Raw genomic sequence first — 27,575 nt, forward strand, 5'->3', positions numbered from 1 at the left:
TAGAACTGGAAGGATAGAGAGTTAACTTCTGTGGTAACCTTTCTCATCATATGTATATGTATCATTTGTTGTACTTAAATATTTTCTTCTGCTTGCTGCATATAAGAAAATTGATCAACTATATAATGTCGTTGTAGTAGTAGTTGTGCAAGAGAAAAACTAGGGATTTTTTTGGCCTATGGAAGTGTCTATTTCAAAAGAAGAGTATTTTCTTTTCTTTTGTTTATTTTATTTTATTCTTAACTTTCACAAAGTCTTTAAGAGGTGAGGAAATCAGTAAGTAATGGCTGATACTCAATACTAATGCATTATCTTGACAATCACTTCAGTGGTGACCGCCACAGCTTACCCTTTATTTTGTGTAAATTTCTTTAACACTGAACTATAAACAATATGCACAACTTGTGGGTGTTGTTGAAATAATGGTTTTAAATAAAGGTTGTCATGTTATGTAACAGCCGTTATTTATAGGTTTTTAACTCCTATTACCTTTACACCCTTATTTGAAGGGTGAAAAAATTCGTTCCCTAACAGCTGTTATTCATTGTTAATTAACGGTAGCGGTCTGTTACCTAATTTTTTTTAAAGCTGTATGGGGTAACAACTCATTTAGTTTTTTCTAGATTGGGAAATTTTATGCCGTTATTATCTCACTTTTATCAAATTTCCATCAAAAGTTAACTACTTATCTACAAATTTCTCACTTCTCTTCTCTTAAGTTAGATCATCAACTATCTTTCTAATTCAACATGTTTATACCCCAAAATATTTGAGTTATTTATCCTTTTTTTTGGTTTTCTTTTAACTTATTAATCAAAGAAAATAATGTTGGATGCCAAGTGCTTTTTGTCAAATTTTAAGTATGAAGAATTATTCTTTACTATTTATATTATCTACATTGTTATTTTAGCTATAAATTAAGTATTCTTAAATATGTCTAACAATGATGGACGTCTTTATTTGATTGGTTAATGCTTATTATTTGATTGGTTATTTTTGTAATACTTATATCTTTAAATATCTCTTAATTTCATGAGTTCTGCAATATATATTTTTTAAAATTTGTGTAGTAGGCAACGGTCTTTACAAGCCTGTTTCCATTACTTGTGACCGCGATTGCGATTTAAATTCATGGTTGAAATAAAACTAAATATTCCAGTGTGCTCCAAGTTTTATCTAATAATTGCTAACAAAATGTTGGTGCAATTTTCATTCTTAAAAAATGTTTGAAGAAATGTGGAAAATATTCCCAACTTCCATGAACAAAATATTATGGTGAAACTAACCAATCTTTACCTACACAATTGTATGGTTTCAGTCTTGATGGTATTTGTGATGGCAATAAGTTATGATGTTTTTCGTTTTTCCCATTGCAGTTCTGACTTCACTTTTTTATCTTTGGAGTTCAGGCAAGATTCATGTTCTATTAAGGATTATTTTGCACATTTGTGGAAACTTAAAGTTGCTTCAAAAAATATTTGGGAAAGTCCTCCAACAGGCACAAACGTTCTCGGTATTTTGTTATCAGTTGCTCGCTCTCTCTTCCAACAGGTAGCTTATTTTCTCTGACAATTTGATTTTTGTTTATTCAGCTTAGCAACCAAAGAATAATATTATGCTATTTCCAGATTATATATGTGCATAAAAGAGAATTTGATGCTGATAAATTTTCTGCAATCAATTCCATCTTCTGCTCCTTCCAAAAGAACATGATAACGGTATGCTTTTGTAACTTTTGTTGAATTTTTACTTTCTCAATAACCAAAAGTTACTAGTTTTTTCACATATTTTTGAGTTGTCTTCTCCTTTTTCACTTGGTTTATAAACTTTCGTAACTCAAGTATCCTTGTTCTTAGTTCTTTAACATTTTATGTGCGAATTAACTTTCTAGTATATGTCGTCTCAAAAATTTGGATGATATTGTGGTTACAGCAAGATAAGGTGCAAAATTTGGGTGTGCTCATTGCATCTTCAAGTGATCAAAGTTTGAATTCCTTGTTTTATCTGTTTATTGAGCCACTGCTTAGAGATCTTTATATTCATTGCCATTCCACTGGTGAGTATAAAGTTTATTAGTCATTTATTCATTCTTATCATTACAGTTTATTCAATATGAAGGTCTTTTAATCTTTTCTTTACTTCTTTGATATTTTTTTCCTTCTTTTTCTAGACTTCCATTTGAACATTGGTTATGCCTGGTTACGGGTTGGGGGACTACGCTTTAGTCTCTTGCATAGTTGTCAGGATATGGATCCTGCCATGAAATACTCTTACAAGTACTCACAGCTAGAGGAGAGGATATCGTCACTTGAGCTTGAAATTAAGGTTGTGTTTTTATTGTTTATTTATGGATGTCGTTTCTAGTCTTTTGTGCAATTTCTTGTATGGTTTTGTTTGATGCTTCATGCTAGGGATTTAATGTTACAATAAGCAATCAAATAGTTTTGACTTTGAAGTGGTGGTTGAACCAATTCCACTTAGGTTTATGAGTTACCATATCAAATTGCGCATCTCAAATTCTGGCAATGACTTGCATTTATTCTGTATACCAGTGTATTTGTCTTTTCCCTGTCAGTTTTTCTGACTGTAATATGTTAACTCATATAGCATTGCTCTTTGTAGGTTCGGCAAGAATGTGAATATCTAGCAGGATGTTTTTCTTCTAGAAAGACTGATAAAAAGAGAGTTGAAACATTGCAGATGCTGGAAGCTGAGCAAAAAAAGCTCCAAAGAAAGGTCTAGAAATTTATACTTCTCTTAATGAATTCCTATATTTTTCCCTCATTGTCTAGATTCTTTGACTCGTTAAAATTGATTGGTTAATTGTTTTCTGTTCTTTTAGGTTGGTAATTTTGTAAGCCATAGAGAAATTCAGTTATTCAAAACGGCAGACGAAGTTATCAAATTTCTGCATTCTGACTATATGATTTTTTATGGAAAAATATAAATTTTGTTATTAATGCATGGCAGAGCAAAATAATGGGCCAAAAGCCTAAATTAACTAATTGACCCTGGGGGAAAAAAACTCTATTGCTGCCTCAAACGACCTTATTTTCTATGAACTTTAATCATGATCCTGAAACATGTTATATAGCCTGTGCCCCGGAAGTTGTTTCAGAATTTTTTATTTACTACTAAATGCATTTAGACCTTGTTTCCCAACAGAAATCAGCTGTTGGATTCACTGCTTTACTTCTTTCAGATTTGCATAGGGCTAATTAGCTTTTGCAATAGTAACTCATTTTTTATTGTGTCTTCATATGGAGAAGGCACCTCAAGTTTGGCTCTCGTAACTTAATGTTATCAATTCCATGTCCACATGCACTCGTTTGTTTTGTTTTTTTTTTTTTTGTCAGTTGATTTATTTGTATACATCAAATGTTACCTATTTTCAATTATGTTCAATTTATCAAGTTATCAACTTGCTCTTCATCTGTTTGACCTTTCTTTCCATGAAGATAGGCTGGTTTCATGATGTTTCACAAAATCATTCAACTTTTTTACTGCTACTTATCCTTGATAGTTTCAAGTTTCAACAATCTTTTTGTCACTGTTTGTGAGAGGTACAACCATCAGTTAGTCATTTCTGATGCTTACTTGCCATTTTTATCTTCAGATGGTATTTCGCAGCAAGCCATTAAAATTTAATGCACTGAGAAAAGAATGCAATGAGTTCCTTAAACTTGTTATAATGGTGGTCGATTTGGCGAGTAAAATTGAAGTCATGGAGTTGCAACAGGTTCTTGACCAAGTCTGTAATTGGCAGGTACACTTTGTTATACATTTAACTTATGATGCATGCCATTGGAGGAAGGCTAACTTGGCTTGGCTTTTCTTGACATTTGGGTTTCTCAGGAAACAGCCTCTTGTTTTGTTAAACGATTGTCAACTGAATATAAGGAATACAATGATGTAGCCCAACCAATTCAAGTTGCGGTATATGAGATGAAACTGGGCCTGTCGCTTATTCTTTCTGGTGCCTTGTGGAAAAAGAATTTAGATAGAACTGGGGTGGATAGTACAGAGCAGGTCATGGTAATGTGCAGAATACCTTCTTCTTCTACGTTCTCCCTTTGTGTTTTGATGGACTATTTGTTTAGACTTTTTTGTCACAATGTCTTACCCTGAGAATGTTGCAGGAATCAGTTTGCTCATTCATGAAATTCCCAAGAGGATATATACTTGAATCAATTTCTTTCAATGATATTGACAGTCCTGTAAACTTCTGGGAACGGGAAATAAATTTGCTGGAAAAGCTGGTTTCCATTTCAAGTGATGTCAATGTTGAAAGAGGGGTATGTTCTAAACCAATTAAAATTTGTATTTTCTTTACTTATCATTTTTATAGTGCAGTCAAGTTTGTTTTGCTCTTCTTTTTCAAATATTGCAGATATTTATTCTGTCATGTGTTTATTGCTTTGGGGGAATTCAATAATCTGATGTGCATGATAATGATTATAGGTGTCTGTCTTGCAACTCAAAACTGCTCTTCGTTTGAATATTCTTGTCCATGTTGTCCACTTTGTGGCTGATGCAAAAAAGATAGATAATGCTTCTTTCAAGGTGAGATTCCTGTCAGTAGTTGAGTTAAATGATGAGTTTGCTTCCTGTAGCTGGTATTCTGATGCTTCTGTTTGTTTGTGAATCAGATACTAGATAAGATGTTCAATGAATTTGCAAGCATGTGGATGGAAACGAAAGTTCAGGTGAAAAGCAAAGAAGGCCATGATATTCAGCAATACAAATTCAGGCCTCGTGCCTTTGAGATCAGACATCTTGTTGATGTTGATATGTCAACTTTTGGCAAGTTAGCGAATGACAATTTCTCAGAATGGCTAGAGTTGCTTTCTGAAGATGAATGTTTGGAAAAGGTGATGCTTCAATGTGGTCATAGTTGCCTTCTTTCTGTTTCTTTTTTTTTTTTTTTTTTTCTTCCCATTTGAAGATCTTTTCACTCGTTCAGGTGGAAACTGTTACGCAGTATGAGAACTTGGAGGAGGAATGGAACCTCATGCAGGAAAGTTTACTGAACAACATGATCCAGTTGCACAACAAACTATTTGGCTCCGCTAATCTTGTCTTAAATGTAAGATGTTTCAAAATAAAGCCATAAGAGCACATATTTATCTAAATGCTTTGGATTCCCATTGCTTCTATGATTTCCTTGTAAGTGAGGCTCACATATACCTGATTGCTTGTGATGCTGCCATGCCACTGTTATCCCATCACCAAATAGAAATGTTTCTTTGTGAGTGTTTATATGCATGTCTTCCAGCATACAACAAATATAAATTTCGCAATGTGCCCTAATTTGTATTTGGTTTATTTTCAGCCTGGAACTTTCTCTATATCTGAGGCAGATAGGTTGCTTTTGTTCGCCAACTCTTATTCATTGGGTGCAGGGATAACTAAAGGTGATTGATAGATTCTGCCTTTTTATGGTACCTTTTTTTTTGCTTATTAATGACATGTAACTATTGCATCTGATTTTTGTATGAAGGTCTGGGAGGCCTAGTTTCTTCTTGTTTAGATGCAAAACTGATGCCAGAGCATTTACTTCGCCTTTGTTTTGAGCATGAGCGTATATTTGTTTCATCTCATAAATCATCTACCAATTACAACTTTTACAAGGTTATTTGATTTTCGTTTATTGTTGCAAGAAATAGTTATTCAGTTACAGTTTTTCATGAATTTCCTATTAACTTTGTTTCTTTTATTTTAACTAGGATTCAAATGCTTCTGAGATGGCTAAGATGGTAAAATCACTTGCCACTCTTCAAAAACGAATTCTGAGCCTTCTGAATGAGTGGGAAGATCACCCTGGTCTCCAGAAAATCATAGATACAGTAGAAGCGCTCTTGAATATTCCTTCTGGCACTCCTCTGGCGAAGGTAATAAACACAGCTGATTATTCTGTTCACCCGGATTTACTGTTAAAGGGATAATATGCAAGGAAGATCGAACTAGAGAGAGAGGTCATGGTGTATAGTTCAACTATTTTTTTTAGCATGAAAAGAAATTCATTCGAGAAAGAAATAATTGAGAGTACACCACAGAGGATCAGGTATCCTCCTATGCAACTCAATGAACAAGCCAAGCAAGAATATAAAGAGTAAGCTAAGAAAGTTAGCATTTAAATCTCTAGAAGCACAGATCCACACAAAAGCCAAAAACAGCAGCTTGGCTCAAGAAAAATTGAAGCAGAAACTTCCAATCTTTAAATAAATTTAACTCTTTGACATATCTGATGCTCCATGGCACATGCAATGTCACAATGTAAAAGAAGAATGAGATTTTACCATATACACAACATATAACACACCGATTGAGAGACAGGGCTTCGTAAGCTTTCCTTTATGCAAAAGATTTAGTTTTATCTTTGGTAAAAATTGCTGAGAAAAACAAAAGTCCTTATTTTGAATGGCAGTTAAAACTTTCATTTGATATTCAAAAGACAGAAAATATGGTTACTCGATGTAGTTAAATAAATCTAATGCAACCTGTGCCAGATGACTTCGGGCTAGAATCATTGTGATAATTTAGGCTTAAAATTATTGATCTTGGTTTGAAAATATTGCTTTTGGAGTTTTATTGTGTATTTTTATCTGTCTGCAAGGATATCGTCTGTATTGTGTTTTGGTGGGATGTAGCTGCTCCTAGTAATCACTTTATCTTGTGGAAACTGAACCATGTTTTATTGTGTTCAGGCTCTTTTAGGATTGCGCTTCCTACTTAACAGAGCCAAAGTGTTAGAAGAAAATGGGTCCAAATTCTCTCTGTCTGGTATGCAATTCATGTTAGACGCAACTTTGCTGTTTTATCTATAACCATTTGGCATGTCTTGTTAATTTTTGTCTTGCCCACTTGCAGATCAATTAGCACCTATTATTGCTCTAGTTTGCTCATGGCAAAAGATGGAATTTGACACTTGGCCAGCATTGCTTGATGAGGTCCAGGATCAGCATGAGATTAATGCGGCCAAGGTGAGCGATTTCATTCGTTTTCCATGCTCAAATATCTCCTGTTATAACAAATATGGTTTTGTAATGATCAAAATTACAATTGTATCCGATCACCTGCCTTATTGGGATGGTTAAGTTACTAATTTTCGTATTTCACTCCCATCTTCCAACCAAGGTTTGATGGATTTGTTATGGGGGCCCATGTGAATTCTTTCTAATTTTTCTTTTGCCCACTTCCTTCCTCTCTCAAACAAAGGGAAAAGGTGGAATATTCTGAAGTTTTCCTTGCTTTTCTTGACTTTTTCACACTGTCTCTTTCCTCCCATTTCCCTAGACTCCCCCTGTTTATAGCAATTTGTATGTATACTCTAGTGAAACTATTGTTCCATACTCTTAAGAAAATCGAATTGGCTAACATATCACCATGCTCAAGCCTCAAGGGAGAGAAAAGAGTTCATAAAGAGGGCATTACCACTATTCCATACCTATGTAGGAAATTAATACGCTCGCTTCAAGCCCAGGACCAAAGCCAAGAGTTTGATACTTATGTGGATTTGTTGTTACTGTGACAACTAAAAAAAAATGTAAATAAAGACGAAGGGGGAGAATGGAATAGAAAAAAGGGAGGGAAGGTATGAGAAGAAGGCAGATTAGAGGGGGAAGAGCATGGAAGGAAAAGTAGAAAAAAGGGAAAGAAAAGAAGGGAGAACAAGAGGAAGAGGGGAAGAGAATTTTGTGAGGGAACCAAAGATTTTGTATTATTTCATTTGTAATATATCCCGATTACAATTTACTCTTGTATCTATATCAATTCAATACAACTCTAATCTTAGCTCACTTAGTAACAGCTCAACCTCCTAACATTGACCCTCTTCATGAAGATCATCCTTGTCCCTAAGGGTGGAACAAAATGGTTCTTCTGTCCATTATTCATCGTGTCCTCTTTTCTTGCTCTCATAATAACTGCCAAGTTTTTGCATAGTAATTTCAAGAAGACAACTGGGTTATTTGTAGAAATACCTTTGTGGCAAAGGTCCTCTACTGATATATATTTTTCTTCTAACTTTGCGTTCTCTGCATTTCGAACCTCCATTCCTTAAGGATCTCCTGGTTATTCAATTCAAAATTTCAAACTCCAAATTGCAACTACCATCTGTCATATTTCTCCTTGCATTGTTACATTTTTCCTTTATCAAGAAGAATATTGTAACGACCCGAAAACCGGACCGCTACCGGCGCTAGGATCCAGATCGGCTTAAGGCTGCCGGGACCCGTAGCAAGCCTAACATACATCCTATTACTTGGTAAAATCCCATACATGAACAAACATTCCATCAAAATTTTAAAACCTTTCACTATACCAAGCTTGACCTGAACATACAACATACTATAAACATATAACCCACACCAGAGCCCTCATCAAATGCCCTAGTGTGGTCCACATTACATATGTCAAGCCTGGTTTCTCATCTTAACAATAAAACATAACATACGTCATATACAAGAAGGGATTAACCAGACCTTAGGGCCAAGCACAATACTAATCCATAAACATAACTTTACCATACGCTACATTTCATTTCATTACATTACATTATCTTACAATACATTATATCAATTTACATTACATGTCCACGCTAACATGCTAATTTATTACATAAACATAACATTAATCCTTGCCGACTTCCCGCACTACCTTAGACCTGCAAACCTGGGGGTTAGGGAGAGGGGTGAGCTAAAAAGCCCAGTGAGCAGAAGAGGGAAAAACAATTTAATAAATCATATGCTATCATGGAATGTGTCACATCACAAACATTTCACATCACGGATGGACATGACCTCCAAAACTCCCTCTGTCTGTGCCCGGCCCTCGAAGGAGCTCCTCAGGACTTCTGTATCATATCATGGTGCCTGGCCCTCGAAGGGGCTCCTCAGGACTTCTGTATCATAACATAGTGCCCGGCCCTCGAAGGGGCTCCTCAGGACTTCATTAATATATCATATCTAGGGCTATTGGGGTCGCCTTAGTCCATCCACATCAACAATAAATTATGCAATGCAACATCTTCGTGAAATCTAATGCAAGCAACCTAATACATATACATGGTATTTATGATGTGTGAACATGCTTAAAACATTTGAGTTAGTTCTACTCACCTCTAGCAAACGCTGGACTGACTCTGCAACAGCTAACATTGCTGGCCTCCTCAGTTCTTCGGGTCCGATCCTACACAGGTGGACTCAAATGAGAGACCAAACACACTCTAACAAGACTCTAAATAACTCCCCAAAAACCCCCTAAAACATCTTAAAACAATCATAGAAATCATGCAAAGGAAGGCTAGACAGGGCACTTTCGGCGGCAGGTTCGGCAGCCGAAAGTCCCTCCAGAGCCGAAAGCCATGCACCTTCGGCGGCCGAAGGTTCCTTCCAGATCCGAAACTCATGCATGTTCGGCGGCACCTTCGGCGGCCGAAAGTTCCTCTAGAGCCGAAAGTCCAACTTTCGGGGGCAGGATTCGGCAGCCAAAAGCTTGCCTCCACAGGCAGGTTCGGCGGCCGAACCTGAGCTCTTCCAGAATGGTAGAACTCAGCCTCCTCATGCACAAACAGCCTCCAAACCTTCCAAAACAACCCAAAACCTCACATGCTCTCTCCCAAACATGCATACACACTCCCTCATGCATATAGGGCATAAACTAGCTTAAACCTCCCAACATAACATCACATAAACATACATTGAGCATAAAACTCACATAAAACTTAACATGCACATCTACCCTCACACAAGCATCAAAACTTCTGAAAACTTCATTAAAACATGCAAGAAGACAAGGATCTGCACTTACCTCTTGAAGATCGAGAGGAGATACGATCCCTAACTTGGAGATGGGAGAAATCTAGCTCCTTGGGTCTCCAAGCTCCAAAACTTGATCTAAGCTTAAAACTCTTCAAAACAAGGATAAAATTTGTTAAAACTTTAAAGATTTGGAGAAAGAACATGAAATCAACCAAAGGAGGACATGAACTCACCCTAGCTCGAGAATGGGGAGAAAACTCGTCCATTTTCGGTCTGAGGGCCTTTTATAGGTGGCCGGTCAACCACCTTCGGCGGCCAAAGCTGCTTCCAAAATCTCACCACGTTCGGCGGCCGAAAGAAAGCCACTTTCGGAAGCCTAACGTGCCCCCTAAACTATCCCATGTTCAGCATCCGAACCTGGAAATGCTCTCCTTGGTCTTTTCTCTTCAAAACTCAATTTCTTTTGCATTAAAACCATAAAACACTTAAAAACATTTTAGAAAACCTTTATTTTTACCCTTCTAGAAGGCTCCGGCATCTTTGAATTCCGGATTCCGATGCCAGGATCTAGCCGGGTATTACAAATATCACTACCAGGAAGAAAATTATGATGTCAAGCTTCTTAGAGAAGAATAAATTTTAACCAACTCCAGGTGATCATTCTCGAGTGTTTTTACGAATTTAAAGGGCAGCAAATATTTACCATCTTGAATTGAGGAGTGCTTTCTTTAATTGAACCCTTCAAGAGGAATTCACTTGGGGGGTAGGAACATGATTGCCATCACAATTTTCCTTTTTCTTCTTCAAGGTTAGAGTAACCAACTTTCATAGGACATTCTTTGCTGAGTCCAGACTATCATCCCTGAGACTTGTGACCTTCTTCAAGATTGGAACAATTTAGATTTGTGCAACCTTTTTTGTTGGATGTGATGGAAATACCCAATTCTTGAGGGAGTAATTTCATAATTTGTTGAAGGTTGAAGGTTGCATGCATTTCTTGGCTCATGTTGATGGTTACAAATCCTTAGATCTTTTACTCATGTTGAAGGTTGCATGCATTTCTTGGCTCAAGTCTGGAATTTTCTACTCCCATGATTGTATTTGTTCCTCAAGATTTAGAAGCATGGAATTTTCCACCACTTGTTTCTTTTTTGCCAATTTTGCTAAGAAGCAATACTCTGTCCTTAGAATCGCTGACCATTACTTACAACTTGTTGTGATTATGAAACAACTCAACAAAAATATAAAAGAAAGGGGAGAAAGGAATAGAAGAAAGGAAAGGAAGGAAGCAAAGAATGAGATCAAAGAAGGAAGAAAAGAAGAAAAGGAAGAAGAAGAAGACGGGAAAAAGAAGAGAGAATAGAAGGAAGAGGGAGATAGAATTTAAGAGGGAGAATGGAAGATTTTATATTATTTCGAACAAATAATATCCTATTTACAATTTTATGTCATTTCTCTACAATTCTACTCTTAGCTCACTCAGTAACCAATTGGCTAACGAATAACTGATACAATTAGGAGGCTCTAATACCATAAGAAAATTGGTTGGGCTTAGCTTATCTCAAAAACTAGCTCAAGTGAGTGGAGGGCCCAAGGTTTTATACGGGGAAAACGATGTTTGATTTTTTTTTCCCTTAAATCTATTGCTTTGTTATTAGTTTAAAAGTTATTTATTTGGTTAATTTTAAAATTAAGTTTTTGTTATTTATAAATTTATTGAATTATTTATCAAATAGAATTAATAAAAATCAAAATTAGATTGAAGTTGGGATCCATGGAACTCATTTATGTTCAACCAGTATAATCTGCCCTTAACGGGTAAAAATTTGAGCTTTTGATAGCTTGTGTAACATGCTGAAGAAATCTAATGCATGTTTAAAAAGCAATATTTCAGGCTCTGAATCTATTATTGTACTTCAGAGATCAAATTGAAGTTCATCTCCTTAAACCTAGTTTGTCTTCCTGTTTCTCATTGTTTTGTTTATTCAAGAACTTCCATTTTTTTGTTGCAGTTGTGGTTTCCTCTATTCTCAGTTTTGCACCATAGTCATGCAGCTGATGTTTCTGCACATGAGCAATCTACAATAGAGAGGTATGTTATATACAAATCTTGAATTTTGATTTGCTTGCTTCTTTAGATTTTTCTTTAGTATTCTGCTTGAGTGCTTCTGCCTAACATGCATCTGTCTCACAGTTTGGAAGAGTTCATTAACACTTCAAGCATGGGTGAATTTAAAAAACGTCTTCAGCTTCTTTTTGCTTTCCTTGGTCAAGTCACTGCTGGTAGATGCCTTGGAATTGAAACCTATTCAAGGTAAATCTTTCGTTTCCCCCAAGCAGGGTATTCTGCCCCTTTTTTAGCATAAGTTAGTCTAGGATATTTTAGGGATATTTCATTTTTTCATATGTAAAGGAAGTGGTCCTTCACCGTTCAAATCGGTGCTGCATAAAGTACGGTCATGATCTCCATGCCATTTTCATGGAATGCGCATGTGGGATTGTTATATTTTCTAGATTTCAGAGTTTAGCATGTTAGAAGTGTTCTAACCGTATATGAATCATGTAGTCCTTGGCAGGAGAAAAATTTGTATATCTTGTACAATGTGTTTGGATACTATGTTCAACTTTTGCCAAGGTGAGTTCTCCTTTCATTTTGTTTTTGAGTATGTTTATTCTCCTATAATTTTTAGGTGGTTTTATTGACTAACTCTGATATCTTCTTCAGAATCTTGGAGCACATTGAAATTAATAGAAGGAATATTGATATGGAACTGAAAGAACTCCTGAAGCTATGCCGATGGGAACGACCTGAGGCTTGCCTATCTGCTGAAAACTCAAAAAGGACCCGGCAGAAGCTCAGGAAGCTAATTCAAAAATACACCGTAAGCAGTAAAAGCATCATGCTTCCCTATGGTTCTCCCTTCAATGTTTTTCGGCAACTTTAGGATAGCTTTTTAAAATTCTCATTGAAGCTAATTCTAAAGAACTGTTGAAGGCCTCAATGAATAAGGACTTAAATATAACCAATTGAATTTGTTCCAACTTGACATCACAGTGATATTCTGTTATATAAACTAGTCCATTGATTGGGCTGATTGTTGCCATAAGGGTTCTTAACTCCTAGTAGTTTTATATTTGCCAAAATGTCCATCTGTAGGAGGGTAACATGAAAATATAAGGTTTTTCTCCCACAAGTATTTTGGTTGGCAGCTGGTTTGGAATTAACTTGTATTACTTGACTAATTCTTGCAAAACTAATCCTGCCATCAAATGCTTCATAAAATGATTTTATAGAAAGACTTGATGCTAGCGATCTGCAAGGAATGTAACTTGGTGATATTTTTTATGATATTTGAATGATCAGGAATGGTAATGCCTTGGATGTTGTAAATTCTCACCTAATTTTGTTAATTTCTAATGCATTTCTTTATGCTTTTGCCTGTCTTCATTTTGTTCTCTAATTTGACACTTCTTTAAAATTAAATACTTCCATTTCCTAATCAGCTACTCTTTTCCCCTCCTTTTTAAAATTTTCATGGTTCCTTATTTTATCATGGTGATCACATTCTTTTGTTTGCTGGACAGGATGTGCTTCAACAACCAGCAATGCTTTTTCTTAATCAGGATGCTGTAAGGAAAGGATTAAAAATTCAATCTCTGGAAGGTCCTACGCCCCTCGATGATATCTCGGAGACAAATGTCAAGTTGTTGAGTGCTGTTCTGAATCAGTTCAGTGACAAACACAGGTTGACTGTTTATCCACTATGTGCTTTCTTCATACAGTCATCAATTTTGGAACAGATAACTGATTTCTGTTGTATTGTATCTGTTGCAGGCTCTTGTGGTATTGTGGTTGGAGGGAAAAAGTAAATGATACTTTGCAGAAGTTACATGTTGACAAGACTTCTAAATCATGCTTTCCTGGTGAAGATGGTTTATCAGTTTGCAACTTTTATGGTTTCTAAATCTTTTATCATAGTGCTACTTCTATACATGGAAGTAAACTTTGTCATTTACTAGTGTCTAAAACTTCTGTTCTAATTTGTGTAGATATTACAAGTATTATGCAGCAATATTTAACTTCTAAGTCTGCATGCATATCACAACTGGAACAGTGGAATCTGCTGTGTGAGAGACTTGAAAAAATAAGTAGAACTACAATCAATTGTGATAATCTCTGGAAAGATACTGAAAAAAATATAGGGAAGAAGAGGGCCTTTTCTGAACTTCTAAAGCTGCTGGAGAGCAGTGGGTTGCATAAGCACAAGTTTGAAATTATGAAGGTAATGAGGACAGGAAGTTGATTTTGTGGTTTTTATGCAGTTTCTATTAACAAAGATAACATAAACCTTAACCGTTCTCTTTTTTTCCTTTTTGATGACTGTCATTATAGGTATCCAACAGTTTGAACTGGCTGTTTATTCAGCCATCGTACGAGATGCAGCATTTGCTACTGACGCAGAACAGACTGTCTTATGGAGCTTCTACTGCCAGTGCATTGCAATGTCAGCCTGATGAAGGTGTGGATACTGAATGGAAAGAAGTTAATGAATTTTACTTTAAAAGCACGGCATCCGTGCAGCTTCTGCAAAGGATTTGTCTGAAACCCCATGAAGATATTACTTATGAGCAGGTATATCTTTATGTCGAATAGGTGCTAAAGTCCAATACTCTGTTCAAGTTGCTATGAAATTTTTGCTGTGTTTCATTTGACTGTTCTGTTGTTTTATCCAGGATGGCTAGCCTCAGCAAGTGAGACAATTTTATCTATTATATTTATCAACTGTTAATTGGCCAATAATTGAAGTCACCTTTAGGCCTGAATATTTCTGGCAGTACTATGTTTGATAGGCTGCCTCCTTTAGTCCTTTGTTCAGGAGTTTGTCAAGGTCCTTATGCTTTTCAAGCTTGTGTAATATGGTTATCCTTTCCTGACCCATGCAGGCTAGTAGGTCTGTCTCGTTTCTGAACCATCTCATAGTTATACAACAGAGCCAACGTGCTGCTACCTACAATTTTTCTAAGAATTTGAAGCACTTGCGGGAATGTGCATCTACCTTGGAAAATTTGTACTCTAGGTGTTCTGTTAGTAACAATAGATCTGGAAGTGAGTGCTCTATTTCGTCAAACCAATATGCAGTCTTTCAATGTTTATGGAAACAGAAGGTATGTTTCCACCATCTGTCCTATGTACATCTTGCTTGTCCGTCATGCATGGGACTAACTTCTTTGATAAACATTTCAGCGAATTTTTGATGGTCTAGTTGCTCTGCTAGTTGAGGAAGCAGTATTGTTCAGAGCAGCGAAAAGTACCCATTTTAAATCATGTGAAAGTATCAAGCCTGCAATAAATCATGTTCTTCAATTCATTGAAAAATTTACTCCTCTCATGCAGAAAACCAAGGTGCAAAACTCTATTTCATTATTCTTTTTGTTTATTTATTTATTTATTTGTTTATTTAAACATACAGTCTCTTTCATTCTTCTTACGGGGATTCTTTTACAGGAATCACTGGATGACTATCTTGTTGGCCGTCTTGGAGTTGTGCAAACTCTTGTACAGGAATCTTTAGATAAATGTCTTCTTCATCGTGTTGGCGATACATCTATTGGTCCCATACGTCCATTCACCATTTCAAAGAAAATGGAACAATTAGTATGGAAAAACTTTCAAGTTATTAAGGACTTTGAGGAGCATCTTATTGAGTTCCGCAGGCAAAATTTGAATAGAAGCTCAGTAATGGAGACCCTGCTTGGTCGTTTTGATGATGTATTGGAAAAGGTACTGCTTCTATGCCTGGTGCTTATAACTAGAGCTTTGAAATGTCTGGTTGCACTGATTGGCAATCAATCCCGTTACTGTTCTGGATAATTTTCTAACCAATTTTTTTTTTTCTCTTGATTCTCGTAAAAAGAAATGCTTGTATATTATGATCGAATGACTCTGTATTTGCAGGGCAAGTTGCTGGCTGAAGAGCTTGACTTTTCTTTAAAGGCAAAATCAAGAAATGACTCAACATGCACATTGGATAAATCCATCTGCCATGAAAGTTGTTCTGATCTAGATGCTTTATTTGGTGGATCCCTAAGAAAAACATTTCAAATTATCGTTAATGTGCTGACAAAGCAGTGTTCAACAAGTAATGGATATGCTCCGTCCAAAGGGTCATCAGAGAACATCACCTCATGGGAATATCTGTTCAAATCATCAATAGAAGATTTGAATTTGGAGGAGTTATATGACAATCTTCTCAAAATAATAATTTGTGCAGTAAGTCATATCCCCTTCTATGCAGGTCATTTGTGTGCACAGTTTTGTATTTGTTGCATTCTGATCTTGTGTGATGTTTTCACTCAGGAAAAAATGATGAATTCTTCTGGCTGTGAAACTTCCCCTTCTTTCCCTGTTGGAGCTTGTTTTCAGCATCTACATGCATTTTCAGCTGTAATATTGACTTTCGGTGATAGTTTACTTCAAGATCTTCTAGCCATGCATAAAATGGTGAGTAGATGTCTCTAGACGTCTACCATGCTTGTTGCTCATAAAGTTGTTTGCTGTAATTTGTTTATTGTCTTCTTTTTCTGTAACTCACTTGCTCATTATTTTATGGTAGATATTCCGAAATTTGTTAATTTCCATGGCTTGGTATGCAGGTTTCTGTAATGACTCATGCTCTTGCGGATGTTTTAGCTTCATTGTTCTCCAAAGGTTTTGGCAGTGCTGCCAAAGATGAGGAAGATGACTCCAATCATAGTAAGTCTCAAGATGCAACTGGAACTGGCATGGGTGAAGGTTTGGGGCTTAATGATGTCAGTGAACAGATAACTGATGAAGATCAACTACTCGGCACTTCTGAAAAGGTATGCTCTCTGAGAACATTAGCAATGCAATTTTTCCCAGTTGTAGCTTTTACTGTCCATTGACATATGATATTCTTCTATATGAAACTACAGCCAAGTGAAGCACAAGATGCCTCTGGCGAAGCTCCCAATAAGAATGACAAGGGAATTGAGATGGAGCAGGATTTCACTGCTGACGCATTCAGTGTAAGTGAGGACTCTGAGGAGGGGAATGATGAAGGTGAGGATGATGAGCAACTGGAGTCTGCAATGGGGGAAACAGGAGCTGACAATGAAGTGATTGATGAGAAACTTTGGGATAAGGAGGAAGATGAAAACCTTAATAATGCAAATGAGAAGTATGAATCTGGGTCATCAGTTAGGGACAGGGATGCAAGCAGTAGGGAGCTTAGAGCGAAGGAGGATTATGCTGCTGATGATGATGATGAAAAACCTGGAGAGGTTAATTCCGAGGAGATCGATAAACTCACTGATGAGGTTGGAAACCAAGAAGATCTTGATGATAAAGTAGACAGCATGGATGACGTACATATGGATAAGTATGAATCACTTGCTGATCCAACTGGAATAGATCTTGATGACTTGAAAGAAAGGTCTGAAGAGGATATGGATGTGGATGAAGAGATGAATGGAGAAGAGCCTGATTTCAATGAAGAGATAAGTCCAGAAGGCGAGTCTGCTGAGAATGAGAACCATGATCAGTCCGCTGAGAATGGGGGTGGCAAAGAAAATGAAGATCCTGTTGATGATGAAACTAAGGCGGAGGTGGAAACTGAACCTGTTGAAAGAAATGATCCTGGTGGGGATGATGAAGAGAACACTGACATGAATTCAAACTCATCAAGGCAACATTTGTTTGAACAGGGAATTTATGATAAATTCAATGATCATGTTCCTAATACAGCATCTGCATCACAACCAAATGGTGACTCGCAGGTATCAGATTCAAGAAATGTTGTACAAGAAACAAAAATGTCTGATACCAGAGAGGCTTATAATGACATTGCTCCCCCAAAAAGTGTACCTTCTGGTCCTACCTCTGAGATGGACATGATGGTCTATGACTCATCAAGTAATGGAGGATTAACTGATGATCAACAAAAATCAGAACTCCCTCAGTCGGAATCTTTATCTTTTCAGGAAAACAAACCAAACCCTTATAGGAATGTTGGGGATGCACTTGATGAGTGGAAGCAAAGGGTCAAAGTGTCTGTTGATCTTGAGGTAGACAACAAAGAGGCGCCTGGTGAGTTAGAGGACAAGAATGCTGATGAATATGGATATGTTCCTGAGTTTGAAAAGGGAACAGCTCAGACATTAGGCCCTGCTACTTCTGATCAGGTTGACACAAATATTGATAGTATTAAGACAGATGAGGATAAGCCTGCAGCAGCAAGTGATGATGCTGCCAAAATGGACATCGATGAGCACAATTCTGAAGAAGGGCATCTCAAACATTATGGCTCAGTCCTCAAAAACAATACAGAAGAGCAGATGCAGATCTCTAATTCTGAGAAGCCATATAATGGGGGATCCCCAGAAATTTATGGACATAATGATGTTCCAGAATCCTTTACAGAGAGTTTAGTCTCTGTCAGAAAGTCTTACTTGAATGAGGACATGCATTGTCTTAGCAAACTTTCTATAGATGACAATGAGCTGGGAAAAGCCCAGGATCTGGGAGAAATAACCCTTGATGGCAGAAGTAATGCCACTGTTCTTTGGAGAAGATACGAGTTGCTTACAACAAGGTTGTCACAGGAGTTGGCTGAACAATTACGCCTAGTTTTGGAACCCACTCTTGCAAGCAAGCTTCAAGGGGATTATAAGACTGGAAAGCGAATCAACATGAAGAAGGTAAATTATATCACAGTTTGTAACTCAACTTCTTGTCGGAATATTTGAATGTACTTTAGTTGACTTCTAATCTTCTCTCTTCTTTTTCCATTCTCCTCTTTTTCCCCTCTGGCTGGATTATAGGTAATCCCTTATGTAGCAAGTCACTACCGGAAAGATAAAATATGGCTCAGAAGAACCCGTCCAAACAAACGAGACTACCAAGTTGTTATTGCTGTGGATGACTCCCGAAGTATGTCTGAGAGTTGTTGTGGAGATTTTGCCATTGAATCTTTGGTGACAGTGTGTCGTTCCATGTCTCAACTGGAAATGGGAAATTTGGCTGTTGCAAGCTTTGGAAAGAAGGGAAATATAAAGTTACTGCATGATTTTGATCAGCCATTTAATGGGGAGGCTGGGGTAAAGGTTAGTGCTCCGATCTTTGGATTTCAGTTAACAAGATAAGAGTATATTATTACGCATCTGTTTTCCCCGTCTCCAAGAGTTAAAATCTTTCCAAATGAATATTAACTTAAACTTTTTGTTTTGCTAAAGGTGCTTTCCTTGAGGCATTTTTTAATGTATCATTTGATTCTTTGGAGCAGATAATCTCCAGTTTGACATTCAGGCAGGAGAATACCATTGCCGATGAACCAGTTGTTGATCTGTTGAAGTATCTGACAAACATGCTTGATACTGCAGTTGCAAAAGCACGACTCCCTTCTGGACAAAACCCACTACAACAGCTTGTTTTGATTATTGCGGATGGACGGTTCCATGAAAAGGTACAATTCTTTTTTACATCCCAGAAAAGTTTTGAAGATTAGAAAGTGAAGTGAGGTCTTTTTGTTGATTTATGATACATAGCTGTTCATTTATTATATATATATATTTTTTAAAATGGCCACTTGTATTTATATAGGAGAAGTTGAAGCGCTGTGTCAGGGATTTCTTGAGTAAGAAGCGAATGGTTGCTTTTCTGCTTCTGGATAGTCCGCAAGAGTCAATTATGGATCAAATGGTACTTCTTTATCTTGTTACATAGATCCATATTTACTTGGCAAGAACAATCTCCCATAACGCCGTATTCATTCTATCTGTTACAGGAAGCATCATTTGTGGGTGAAGGTGAAAAAAGAGTACTTAAGTTCACTAAATATCTAGACTCTTTTCCCTTCCCATATTATATTGTATTGAAGAACATTGAGGCACTTCCAAGGACCCTTGCTGATTTATTGAGACAGGTAATTTCTATTTGTTCCTTAAAGAGTATACTATACTGTGATCAGGAAAAAAAATGACAAGTGGCCTTGAGCTGGAAGTACCACATTGAAAGATGTGGATGTTCCAAGAGTACTAGTTGTCACTAACCATTCTTAAACTTGGCATTGTCATTCTAGTAGATTAGATTTGCTTTCTCGCTTCCCCTTTTTTTTCCATTTGCTAACTTATGCGACTTTTTGACCTTTCATTTGTTGTTGCAGTGGTTTGAGCTTATGCAGTATTCTAGAGATTGAATTGTTTTTTATGGAAGAGCTTGTTGGGGCTATCAATTTTGCTACCTGCTGGTGCCTAGACTTCAGAGGATGCACATGCAGTAAAATTCCTGGAAAATGGAAATTTTTGGGAACCAAAATTTACATGAGAATTTGTATTTATTTTGGGAAGAAGAGGTGGGCTGCATATATATATATATATATATATATATATATATATATATATATCAGTGCATTGAGGTGTCATGGGTCCAGCATGCTGTAAAGTAATTGTTTCATTTATGAGAAATCTCATCATTTTTTTGTCTTGAGAATCTCTGTTTGCGAATTTTGACCTGATCCTACTTTGCCCTTTCAAACTTTTCTGCAATTTGTTTTTAAATTTAAATTGAAAGTTTACTTCGATTTGAATGAAAAATTTTATGCAACATTTTTAATATTCAAGTTTGGATAATTTTTTTTTTACATGGGCTCACTATAAGCATACTCTGTATGTAACTTAATGCCAAGAACATAAGAGTCCAAATTATAGTCTGAGCTAAAACCCATACGGTAAAATAAATCCAAAATCTAGCTTAGAAAAAATTATTTCTCAAATCAGGGCAGTTTGGAATTTTACTGCATTTTATAAGAAGTAATAAACTTTTAAAAGAATTAAGCATACTTGAAAAGAAAATAGAAAACAAATTAGTAGTAAGGTATATATATATATTTTGAAAGTCAATCGACATTATAATTTCTGAAAATTAATAAAATTTATAACTTAATTTTTATTACATAAAAATACTTTAAGAAAACTTTATAAATTTTATAAAAATAATTTACTAATTAATATCAAATTATTTATCATAACATAGTTGAGAAAAATATTTAATAGAAGTTAATAGTTTAATATTTATATAGTAAGGAATATTTAACACAATATAAATGTTTGGAGTTTTTAGGATAGAGATAAGGAAAGAAAAAAAGTCGAAAAAAATATTATTTAATCTCTATAATATATGATAAAATTTGTTAATTGATTTTTCTATTTAAAAAAAAATATATCAAAACGTAATTAAAGTCTACTCATTAGTAGTGCTAATAATAGCAGCAGTACCTTAAGCCAAAGGAAAATAGCCTTTTCATTTATTTTTTTTTCCTTTACTAAAGGATAGTTTTTCATTGGTAAGAAAAACCTAATCAATCGGATCAGGCTCGATTTGAAAAAAAGCAATTGGCCTATGCGAAGGAGCAATAAGTGCACGAATGAAAACATCAATTTGCAGAAAAACTTCCAGAAGCCAAGCTGATAAGAGAACCTTTTAACAACACAAAAACAACCATTGACTTATGCTTATAAAACCTCTTCAAAAGGTTGAGCAGAAAAACCAATATTCAAGACTTGCATGTGATCCTGAGCATTCCATAAATGGCTCTACCATCAAATGCTAGAAATCAGAATTGCGTAGACATGGAACCCAAATAAAAACCAACCACATCATGATCATGAGATAAACGAAACCTCTTCTGTCATTAGTCATTGATATGCTAAAACAAGAAAAAAAAAAACATAACTGATTATGGAGAGAAGAAAAACCCAATATCAAGTAGGAGAAGCAGTCGGACAATATCAAGTAGGAGAAGCAAAAATAAGGGAAACTGACCTTTAAAATAATGACGGAGGACTTGCCTCAATTATTTATCTTAAATATTATAACTATTTATTTATAAATAAAGCCTTATATTTTACATATTGATTTCTTAATATTGTCAAATAACCCTTATATTTATAAATAGACTTATACATAAGTTTTTATATTTTACGAATGTATTTATGAATAAGCCTTAATATGTTAAACATAAATTACTAAAATAATATATGCACATTGAATAAAAAAATGTGTAATATTTACAACTGGGCAAAACATGAAAACTAAAACCTTTTGGCTTGAAAATTACCAAATCCACCTTATTCATGAATTTAAATAAATTCTTACAAAATTATTTAATTTTTTAATTTTTTTTTTTTTCAAAATGAAATTTTTTTTTAAGATGAATCCAGTGAAATTTGAGAGGGCTAATGAGATTATCAAACAAAACTTTTGCATCATTTTTCAATGGCACATAAAGGTTCTTCATCAGTCATCACTTTAGCTAAAAGTGGAGAAAAGTTGAGCGAGAACTTGCAGAACCAAAGATGAAATGGACAAATATGCAGAGCTCCACCCATACATTAGTGCAAGTGTTAGAACAAAAGTACATGCAACCACAAAATACAGATGCGTCTAGTCAGATCACTACTATTCCAAAATAAGCTTGCATGCAATGAAACAAACTAAATGCAGACTAACTGAGCCAAGGATGACTTCCCAAGGGAACATAAGCAACTCTTCAGATTATTGCCGATCAAGGAGCGTACGAGATTTGTTGTATGCCTCCGCATACCGACTCAGCGTCCTTGCATGGTCCCCACAATGTGAGAATGGTACCCAGAGAACATGAATTCTGGCTGCTGGAAGATGTCGTCGCTGTTGGATGCACTTGTGATGTCTGAGCAAGAAGGGGTGGAAGCACCATCTCTGTGATTCTCTGGCTGATGAACTTCAGATTCTGACATATTTCCAGCCGAATGAAGCTCGGCAGAGCCTGTTGCCTTATCGGAGTCGACATGCTTTTTCACATTAAGAAAGCGTCCACCACAGCCCCTAGCCCTCTTCAGTGCATGAAGGTGCCGAGATTCATGAAGATATGGCTGCAGAAATTTTAGAGTGATAGCCAAAGAATAATGCTTAATCAGTCAAACAACCACACTGCTTATCCGCAGCATCGCAAGGGATAAATATACAAAATCACAGAACACATACCTTACGAGTTTTGATGAGTTTGTTTTGAGCCTCAAGCTTGGCACGGTAACGTCTCCTCCTGAGAATTGCATTGTACTGCTTTGCATTGACAAAAATGGGCTCATCTTTTGTAAGTTCAGGAGGTAGTGGCACCCGAGAAGAAGCCATTCCATACATATGAGGATGATGAATCTGGGAAATTCTCATTGATAGAAATCCCATCACAAAGAATACACACCAGTAAAAAATGATAGCGAATGCTTTAAATAAATTTGCAGGTCATCATTTATAGAAGAAAAAGGAAATCAGAATCAGTGACGTGTGACACCAGAGATTGAGAATATAGAATCCACAGGTTTAAAACACACTTGGGATCGTCTGTATCCATAGGAAGTTATTCTTGTATTGTATAATCCTTATGCATAAATGCCTTGAAAAATTATACTTGTTAAAGCAATTGCTGGGAGTAAAGAAAATTTTCCAAACTTGAAAGGATCAATAAAATAAGAAAAGCAAAATAGAATAAGAGTAAAGGGTGATTCTAAGTAAAAGGAATAACCTATATATAATGATATCAACTTTCACACAAAAAATAATTAAATTATAAACCAAAACCCAAGTCTCCTAAAACAAAAATAATTAAATTATTTTTTGAATGTCAAATTATCCTTGCATTAAAAAATAAAAGATATTGTGTCAGAAAAATCAAAAGTACAATAAGGTCAAAAACACTTTTTTTTATAATTTTCTAAACCAAAACTATGTAAATAATTTTTGCATGTAAAAATAAATTAAAAAAAAAAATATTTGGACCATGCAAATCCTGGATAAAATCCAGGAATTGCTTTAGCTTTTATCCATGACTTGCACGGAAAAGTTTTAATTATAGAATCTGTTCTTGTACATGAAAAAATGAATTTAAACAAAATTTAATGACTACAAAAGTATTTTAAAAATGAGTTTTTTTTTTGGCATTTTGTTGGAGTACTACTCTAAGAAGAAGTGTTTTCTTGTGATACCTTAAATTATTTTTTAAAAAAAAAATCAAAACTAAAGATATTCTTTTCATAATTTTCTAGAGGCTAAACTTATTTTAAAGTCAATTTACATAAGAATAATTAAAAAGATAAAATTTTCCAGTCGTGGGATTCATCCATGACTTGCATGGTCCTCATGTATCTTTTAGTTATGTTTTATGTGCAAAAATTAATTTTAGATAGTTTTACTCTCCGTTTAGAATTAAGAATTTTGTAAGAATTCAATTATTGTTTGGAATAAAAAGATTCAAAATTTTTTAACTTGAAAAATTTTCATTATGTATAAAGATGAAATCATGAATGATTTTGCAAGAATTTATTTGAATTTTTTTCTTGCAAAATCATTCATGCCAAATAAGGGGAGGAGTTAGTGATTAGAAATTTTAAAAAACAGATTGACCTCTTTATAATATTTTTGATTTTTTTGACATTATTTTTTTATTTTTTAATGCCTGAATAATTTGAGTTTCAAAAAGTTATTTTATTATATTCTATTTAAACCATGACTCATCTTCAAGTTTGGTTTATAACAACGACCAAAGCTGGTTGTAGTTTATAACCACAACTTGAAGGCAAGTCGTGGTCATGAACCACAACCCGAACCACTTTTCTGCTTCCGCGGCAAATTTTACCTCACTTGAGGAAATATATTTTTCCTCACCCCTTTTTCAGTAATTTTCTTTCTATTGCCCCTTTTGGGGGAAAAAAAACTCTTTAAATCACATAACACAGTCTCAGTTCCTGAGAGTTTTTTTTACGGTTGTCAATGGGATCAAGAAATTTGACCACAGGAAATATTAGATTAGTTAATAGGTTGTGAGAGATCAAACTATTGTAACATTTTGTAGAAGCATGGGAAGGAATTACTCAAATACCTCCCACAAAATTTCACTTTTCTAAAATTTATAGAAGTATACAGTTAGTCTTTACTTAATTTTTGCACTATTCAAATATAGAATTGGTCCTGGATGTGGAATGTGGAAGTATAACACAACTGCACAGTTGTAAGAAACACAACATGAGTTGAAGAATCACATAGATCGGAATAACGTCCCACTCGGATCAATCTCCTTTTTTTAAAACTCTAATTGTGAGGTAAATATAACTAAACTTATTCAGGTTAGAGAAAGACTGGAAGTTTAATTTTAAAAAGTAGCAGAAAATACAGTGCAAACACTTACCATTGCCTGTTGTCCATAAGCAGCTAGTAAGCCACCAAAGTACGGTTCCACGAAATGGACAGGAAAGCGAGCCTGAAATGGGAGAATAATATCAGTCATCCATCCTCACAAAACACAATGCACAATCAAGCATCAACTTACAATGGACTGGCTGTAGTCAACTTGTGAAGGGAAGATAAAATCCTGAGTTCCCATTGATGGCGCTAATTTGGTGTGGCCTCCCTCAGCCTTCCCATAAATGTCATTTAATCCTAAACAACCAAAACATCAACTAAATTAGATAATTATTTGGCCAAGTTATGGAGGAGCGCTATAGAGTTTTTTTTTTTTTTTTAAATAATAAATAAATAAACCAAAATTTATAGTGGAAGAAGTTATAGAGCTTCTCCACTAATCAAATGGAAAAGGGAAGACAAAAACAAGTCTAAAACTTAACCAAGAAGATGTGGACCAATAACTTCCTATGAATGATTTTTCAAAATCTCTCTCATTTATTAGAATATCAAAGAGGTATCCTTAAAAACAAGCAGTTACTGAGAATCAAATATCCATAAGATTACAGAAGAGGCCTTACTAATTACAAGAAGCCTTCGGCACTAATAAAGACTTACAATACCAAAGGGAGAAAAATTCTTTAGTTCACCAAAACCAAGCTTCATGAACTCTTAGAATATAGGAGACCAATTAAAACAAAAGGCCAATTGTGCTTAAATTATGCTTTGCTTGCATGAATTACCTTCTCCAATGTTAGCTACTTGCGGGTAAGATTGACCAGTTGACTGAGTTGAAGAAGAATCCTGGTCTTGAAATTGAAAAGTCAATTTCTTGGCACCATGAAAATTCTGTTGCAGAACCCCCATCTTCAAGCCTAAACCATCAGATTAAGATGACTGTTAGACTGTTGATTAAGTAGAATTACGAAATGGTTGGCAACCAATAATATGGAGATTAATGGGCAGAACTAATCCCATAATCTTTCTTAAGCTACTGCATTTTTGAAATTGAAAGTCTCGGTAAGCAATTAGAAACTTACCGGATCTTGAAATGTGACCTTAAGCTTCAACCTATCTTCCTTATCAATCACCAAGAATCCAAGTAATAGCTGCCAATTAGAGATTTTGATACAATATTATGTTAGAAAAACAGTAACATTTTTCTTCATACCACTAAGAAATTGCAGCACTGAAATGAAGAAGTCAAGATGGATAAGAAGGAAAGACCAGTCAAGGCAAACTAATGCACTTTGGGAAGAACCCGAAAAACAACGATTCGAACCAAGTAAATATGTGGGTTTATACCATATTTAATAGCAATTTTCTTTTAAGCAGATGAGAAAATTTGGCAATCACTAAGTTACTATTTATGAGCTTACTTACATTAGAAATATGCAAGCCACAAAATGACAATACCTCACCAGCCACCTAGTTTCACTATTCAAATTAAAGCAGACAAAATTGCTTATTTTAAAATTCTACCTCTCCCAGAATCTACGCTTGGGTGAGCTCATGTCATCAATACAGAAATCAAGACTCCATTTAATAGCAAAAGAACCGTCAACACACAAAATCAAGACATGCAAACTATAGATAGAAGTGCATGAATAAGGATTTGAACTGGGACAATCAGGATAGACTTAATTCACATAATCTAACTCGCTGATACAATCAAAGGGAAAATTGTACAAATTGAGCCAGCAAGCGTTGTCATGCAAAAGACCAAATGCCAAAATTAGGGAAAAATATAAAGAGCAAACAGTTGAATGCAATCTTCAGTACTACTACCCCTATATTACATTTCCTTCTAAAATATGAACCCATATCACGCATGCAGACCCATAAGAGAAAATATAAAACAGAACAAGAAAAGAAAAGGAAAGTTGAGGGAAAAAATCCAGAACAATAGTAATACAAAGGTAAACCAATAACCCAGAACAAAATTTTCTTATCAAAACTTCAAATGCTACAAGATATCAAAGACTCATACCATACAAATACCCACCAAGCTATGTTCATGGTGTGAAAAAAAAAATAGAAAATCAGAAAAAACAATAAACCCATAAGAAGAGAAGAGTAAAAAGGCCAAGAAAAGCACGCACATGCGCAGAGAGAAAAAAAAAATAAAAAAGGAGACACCTTTTGGGATTTGGTAAAGTGCAGAGAAACAATAAGTGGGAATTGATGTTGGCTTGGTTTTATGCATATCTCCTAGAAAACACTTGCTGCCTTTGTCCAGCTCATTTGGTTCCAAAACTCAACCCTGATTCTGCTTGCACCGCTCAGAATCTCAGTGAGCCTGATTCTGCTTGCACCGCTCAGAATCTCAGTGGCTCTTTCACCGTCAGCGGCAGCACCCCCTCCCACCACCACCACCTTCTGGTGGATCTTTTCTTCTATAATTTTTAATATATATAATTGACAATTAACCAGTTTAGTCTTTTGTCGTTTAGTTATGAATTTTTTTATTAAATTTGTAGTTGAAATTTCAGATAATTTTTTATTTCTCTTAAATACCCTCAGCCGCCCACTTATTTTCACTTTTCACCTCTTCTTTATCCACGCGCCTTTTAATCGTGATTATC

At 35.4% G+C, this 27,575-nt stretch overlaps 2 protein-coding genes across 7 annotated transcripts in view; one reads left to right on the forward strand and one right to left on the reverse strand.

Moving 5' to 3' along the window:
- The window catches only part of LOC110613911 (midasin), a 42,225-nt gene extending 21,957 nt beyond the window's left edge, over positions 1-20,268 (forward strand). For 3 of the 6 annotated variants that reach the window (XM_043955557.1, XM_043955558.1, XM_021755323.2), the window contains 37 exons: positions 1,410-1,551; positions 1,629-1,718; positions 1,933-2,056; positions 2,171-2,325; positions 2,623-2,736; positions 3,617-3,766; positions 3,856-4,035; positions 4,140-4,295; positions 4,462-4,563; positions 4,650-4,871; positions 4,964-5,086; positions 5,237-5,248; positions 5,333-5,414; positions 5,501-5,631; positions 5,727-5,891; positions 6,708-6,783; positions 6,871-6,983; positions 11,774-11,853; positions 11,956-12,075; positions 12,328-12,396; positions 12,487-12,643; positions 13,347-13,507; positions 13,597-13,718; positions 13,812-14,044; positions 14,155-14,394; positions 14,706-14,927; positions 15,007-15,165; positions 15,268-15,543; positions 15,718-16,032; positions 16,120-16,263; positions 16,416-16,622; positions 16,716-18,479; positions 18,603-18,884; positions 19,064-19,243; positions 19,381-19,479; positions 19,565-19,702; positions 19,943-20,268. In XM_043955557.1, coding sequence (XP_043811492.1) covers positions 1,410-1,551; positions 1,629-1,718; positions 1,933-2,056; positions 2,171-2,325; positions 2,623-2,736; positions 3,617-3,766; positions 3,856-4,035; positions 4,140-4,295; positions 4,462-4,563; positions 4,650-4,871; positions 4,964-5,086; positions 5,237-5,248; positions 5,333-5,414; positions 5,501-5,631; positions 5,727-5,891; positions 6,708-6,783; positions 6,871-6,983; positions 11,774-11,853; positions 11,956-12,075; positions 12,328-12,396; positions 12,487-12,643; positions 13,347-13,507; positions 13,597-13,718; positions 13,812-14,044; positions 14,155-14,394; positions 14,706-14,927; positions 15,007-15,165; positions 15,268-15,543; positions 15,718-16,032; positions 16,120-16,263; positions 16,416-16,622; positions 16,716-18,479; positions 18,603-18,884; positions 19,064-19,243; positions 19,381-19,479; positions 19,565-19,702; positions 19,943-19,975 — 7,138 coding nt within the window. In that variant the 3' untranslated portion in view covers positions 19,976-20,268. The remainder of the gene's footprint in view (positions 1-1,409; positions 1,552-1,628; positions 1,719-1,932; positions 2,057-2,170; positions 2,326-2,622; positions 2,737-3,616; positions 3,767-3,855; positions 4,036-4,139; positions 4,296-4,461; positions 4,564-4,649; positions 4,872-4,963; positions 5,087-5,236; positions 5,249-5,332; positions 5,415-5,500; positions 5,632-5,726; positions 5,892-6,707; positions 6,784-6,870; positions 6,984-11,773; positions 11,854-11,955; positions 12,076-12,327; positions 12,397-12,486; positions 12,644-13,346; positions 13,508-13,596; positions 13,719-13,811; positions 14,045-14,154; positions 14,395-14,705; positions 14,928-15,006; positions 15,166-15,267; positions 15,544-15,717; positions 16,033-16,119; positions 16,264-16,415; positions 16,623-16,715; positions 18,480-18,602; positions 18,885-19,063; positions 19,244-19,380; positions 19,480-19,564; positions 19,703-19,942) is intronic. The other 3 variants (XM_021755321.2, XM_043955559.1, XM_021755322.2) reach the window with 2 other exon arrangements.
- A 1,866-nt stretch (positions 20,269-22,134) lies between these two features.
- On the reverse strand, positions 22,135-27,369 carry LOC110613912 (nuclear transcription factor Y subunit A-3). The gene is made up of 8 exons (XM_021755324.2): positions 27,290-27,369; positions 27,130-27,253; positions 26,031-26,099; positions 25,734-25,865; positions 25,139-25,248; positions 24,998-25,069; positions 22,801-22,971; positions 22,135-22,688 (listed from the first exon to the last, which is right to left on the reverse strand). Exons 4-8 carry the CDS (start codon positions 25,855-25,857, stop codon positions 22,386-22,388), a joined length of 780 nt encoding a protein of 259 aa, XP_021611016.1. The 5' UTR covers positions 25,858-25,865; positions 26,031-26,099; positions 27,130-27,253; positions 27,290-27,369; the 3' UTR covers positions 22,135-22,385.
- Positions 27,370-27,575: the final 206 nt, after the last annotated feature.

The sequence above is a fragment of the Manihot esculenta genome, chromosome 4 (genome assembly GCF_001659605.2).
Source record: "Manihot esculenta cultivar AM560-2 chromosome 4, M.esculenta_v8, whole genome shotgun sequence".
Taxonomy (NCBI): Eukaryota; Viridiplantae; Streptophyta; class Magnoliopsida; order Malpighiales; family Euphorbiaceae; genus Manihot; species Manihot esculenta.

Coding starts and splice junctions, on each gene's coding strand:
- LOC110613912 (XM_021755324.2), bottom strand. CDS start 25,857: ATGGGGGTTCTGCAACAGAATTTTCATGGTGCCAAGAAATTGACTTTT. Junction 25,249..25,733: donor AGTAGCTAACATTGGAGAAG/GTAATTCATGCA, acceptor TTGGTTGTTTAG/GATTAAATGACATTTATGGG. Junction 22,972..24,997: donor CTTATGGACAACAGGCAATG/GTAAGTGTTTGC, acceptor AGAATTTCCCAG/ATTCATCATCCTCATATGTA.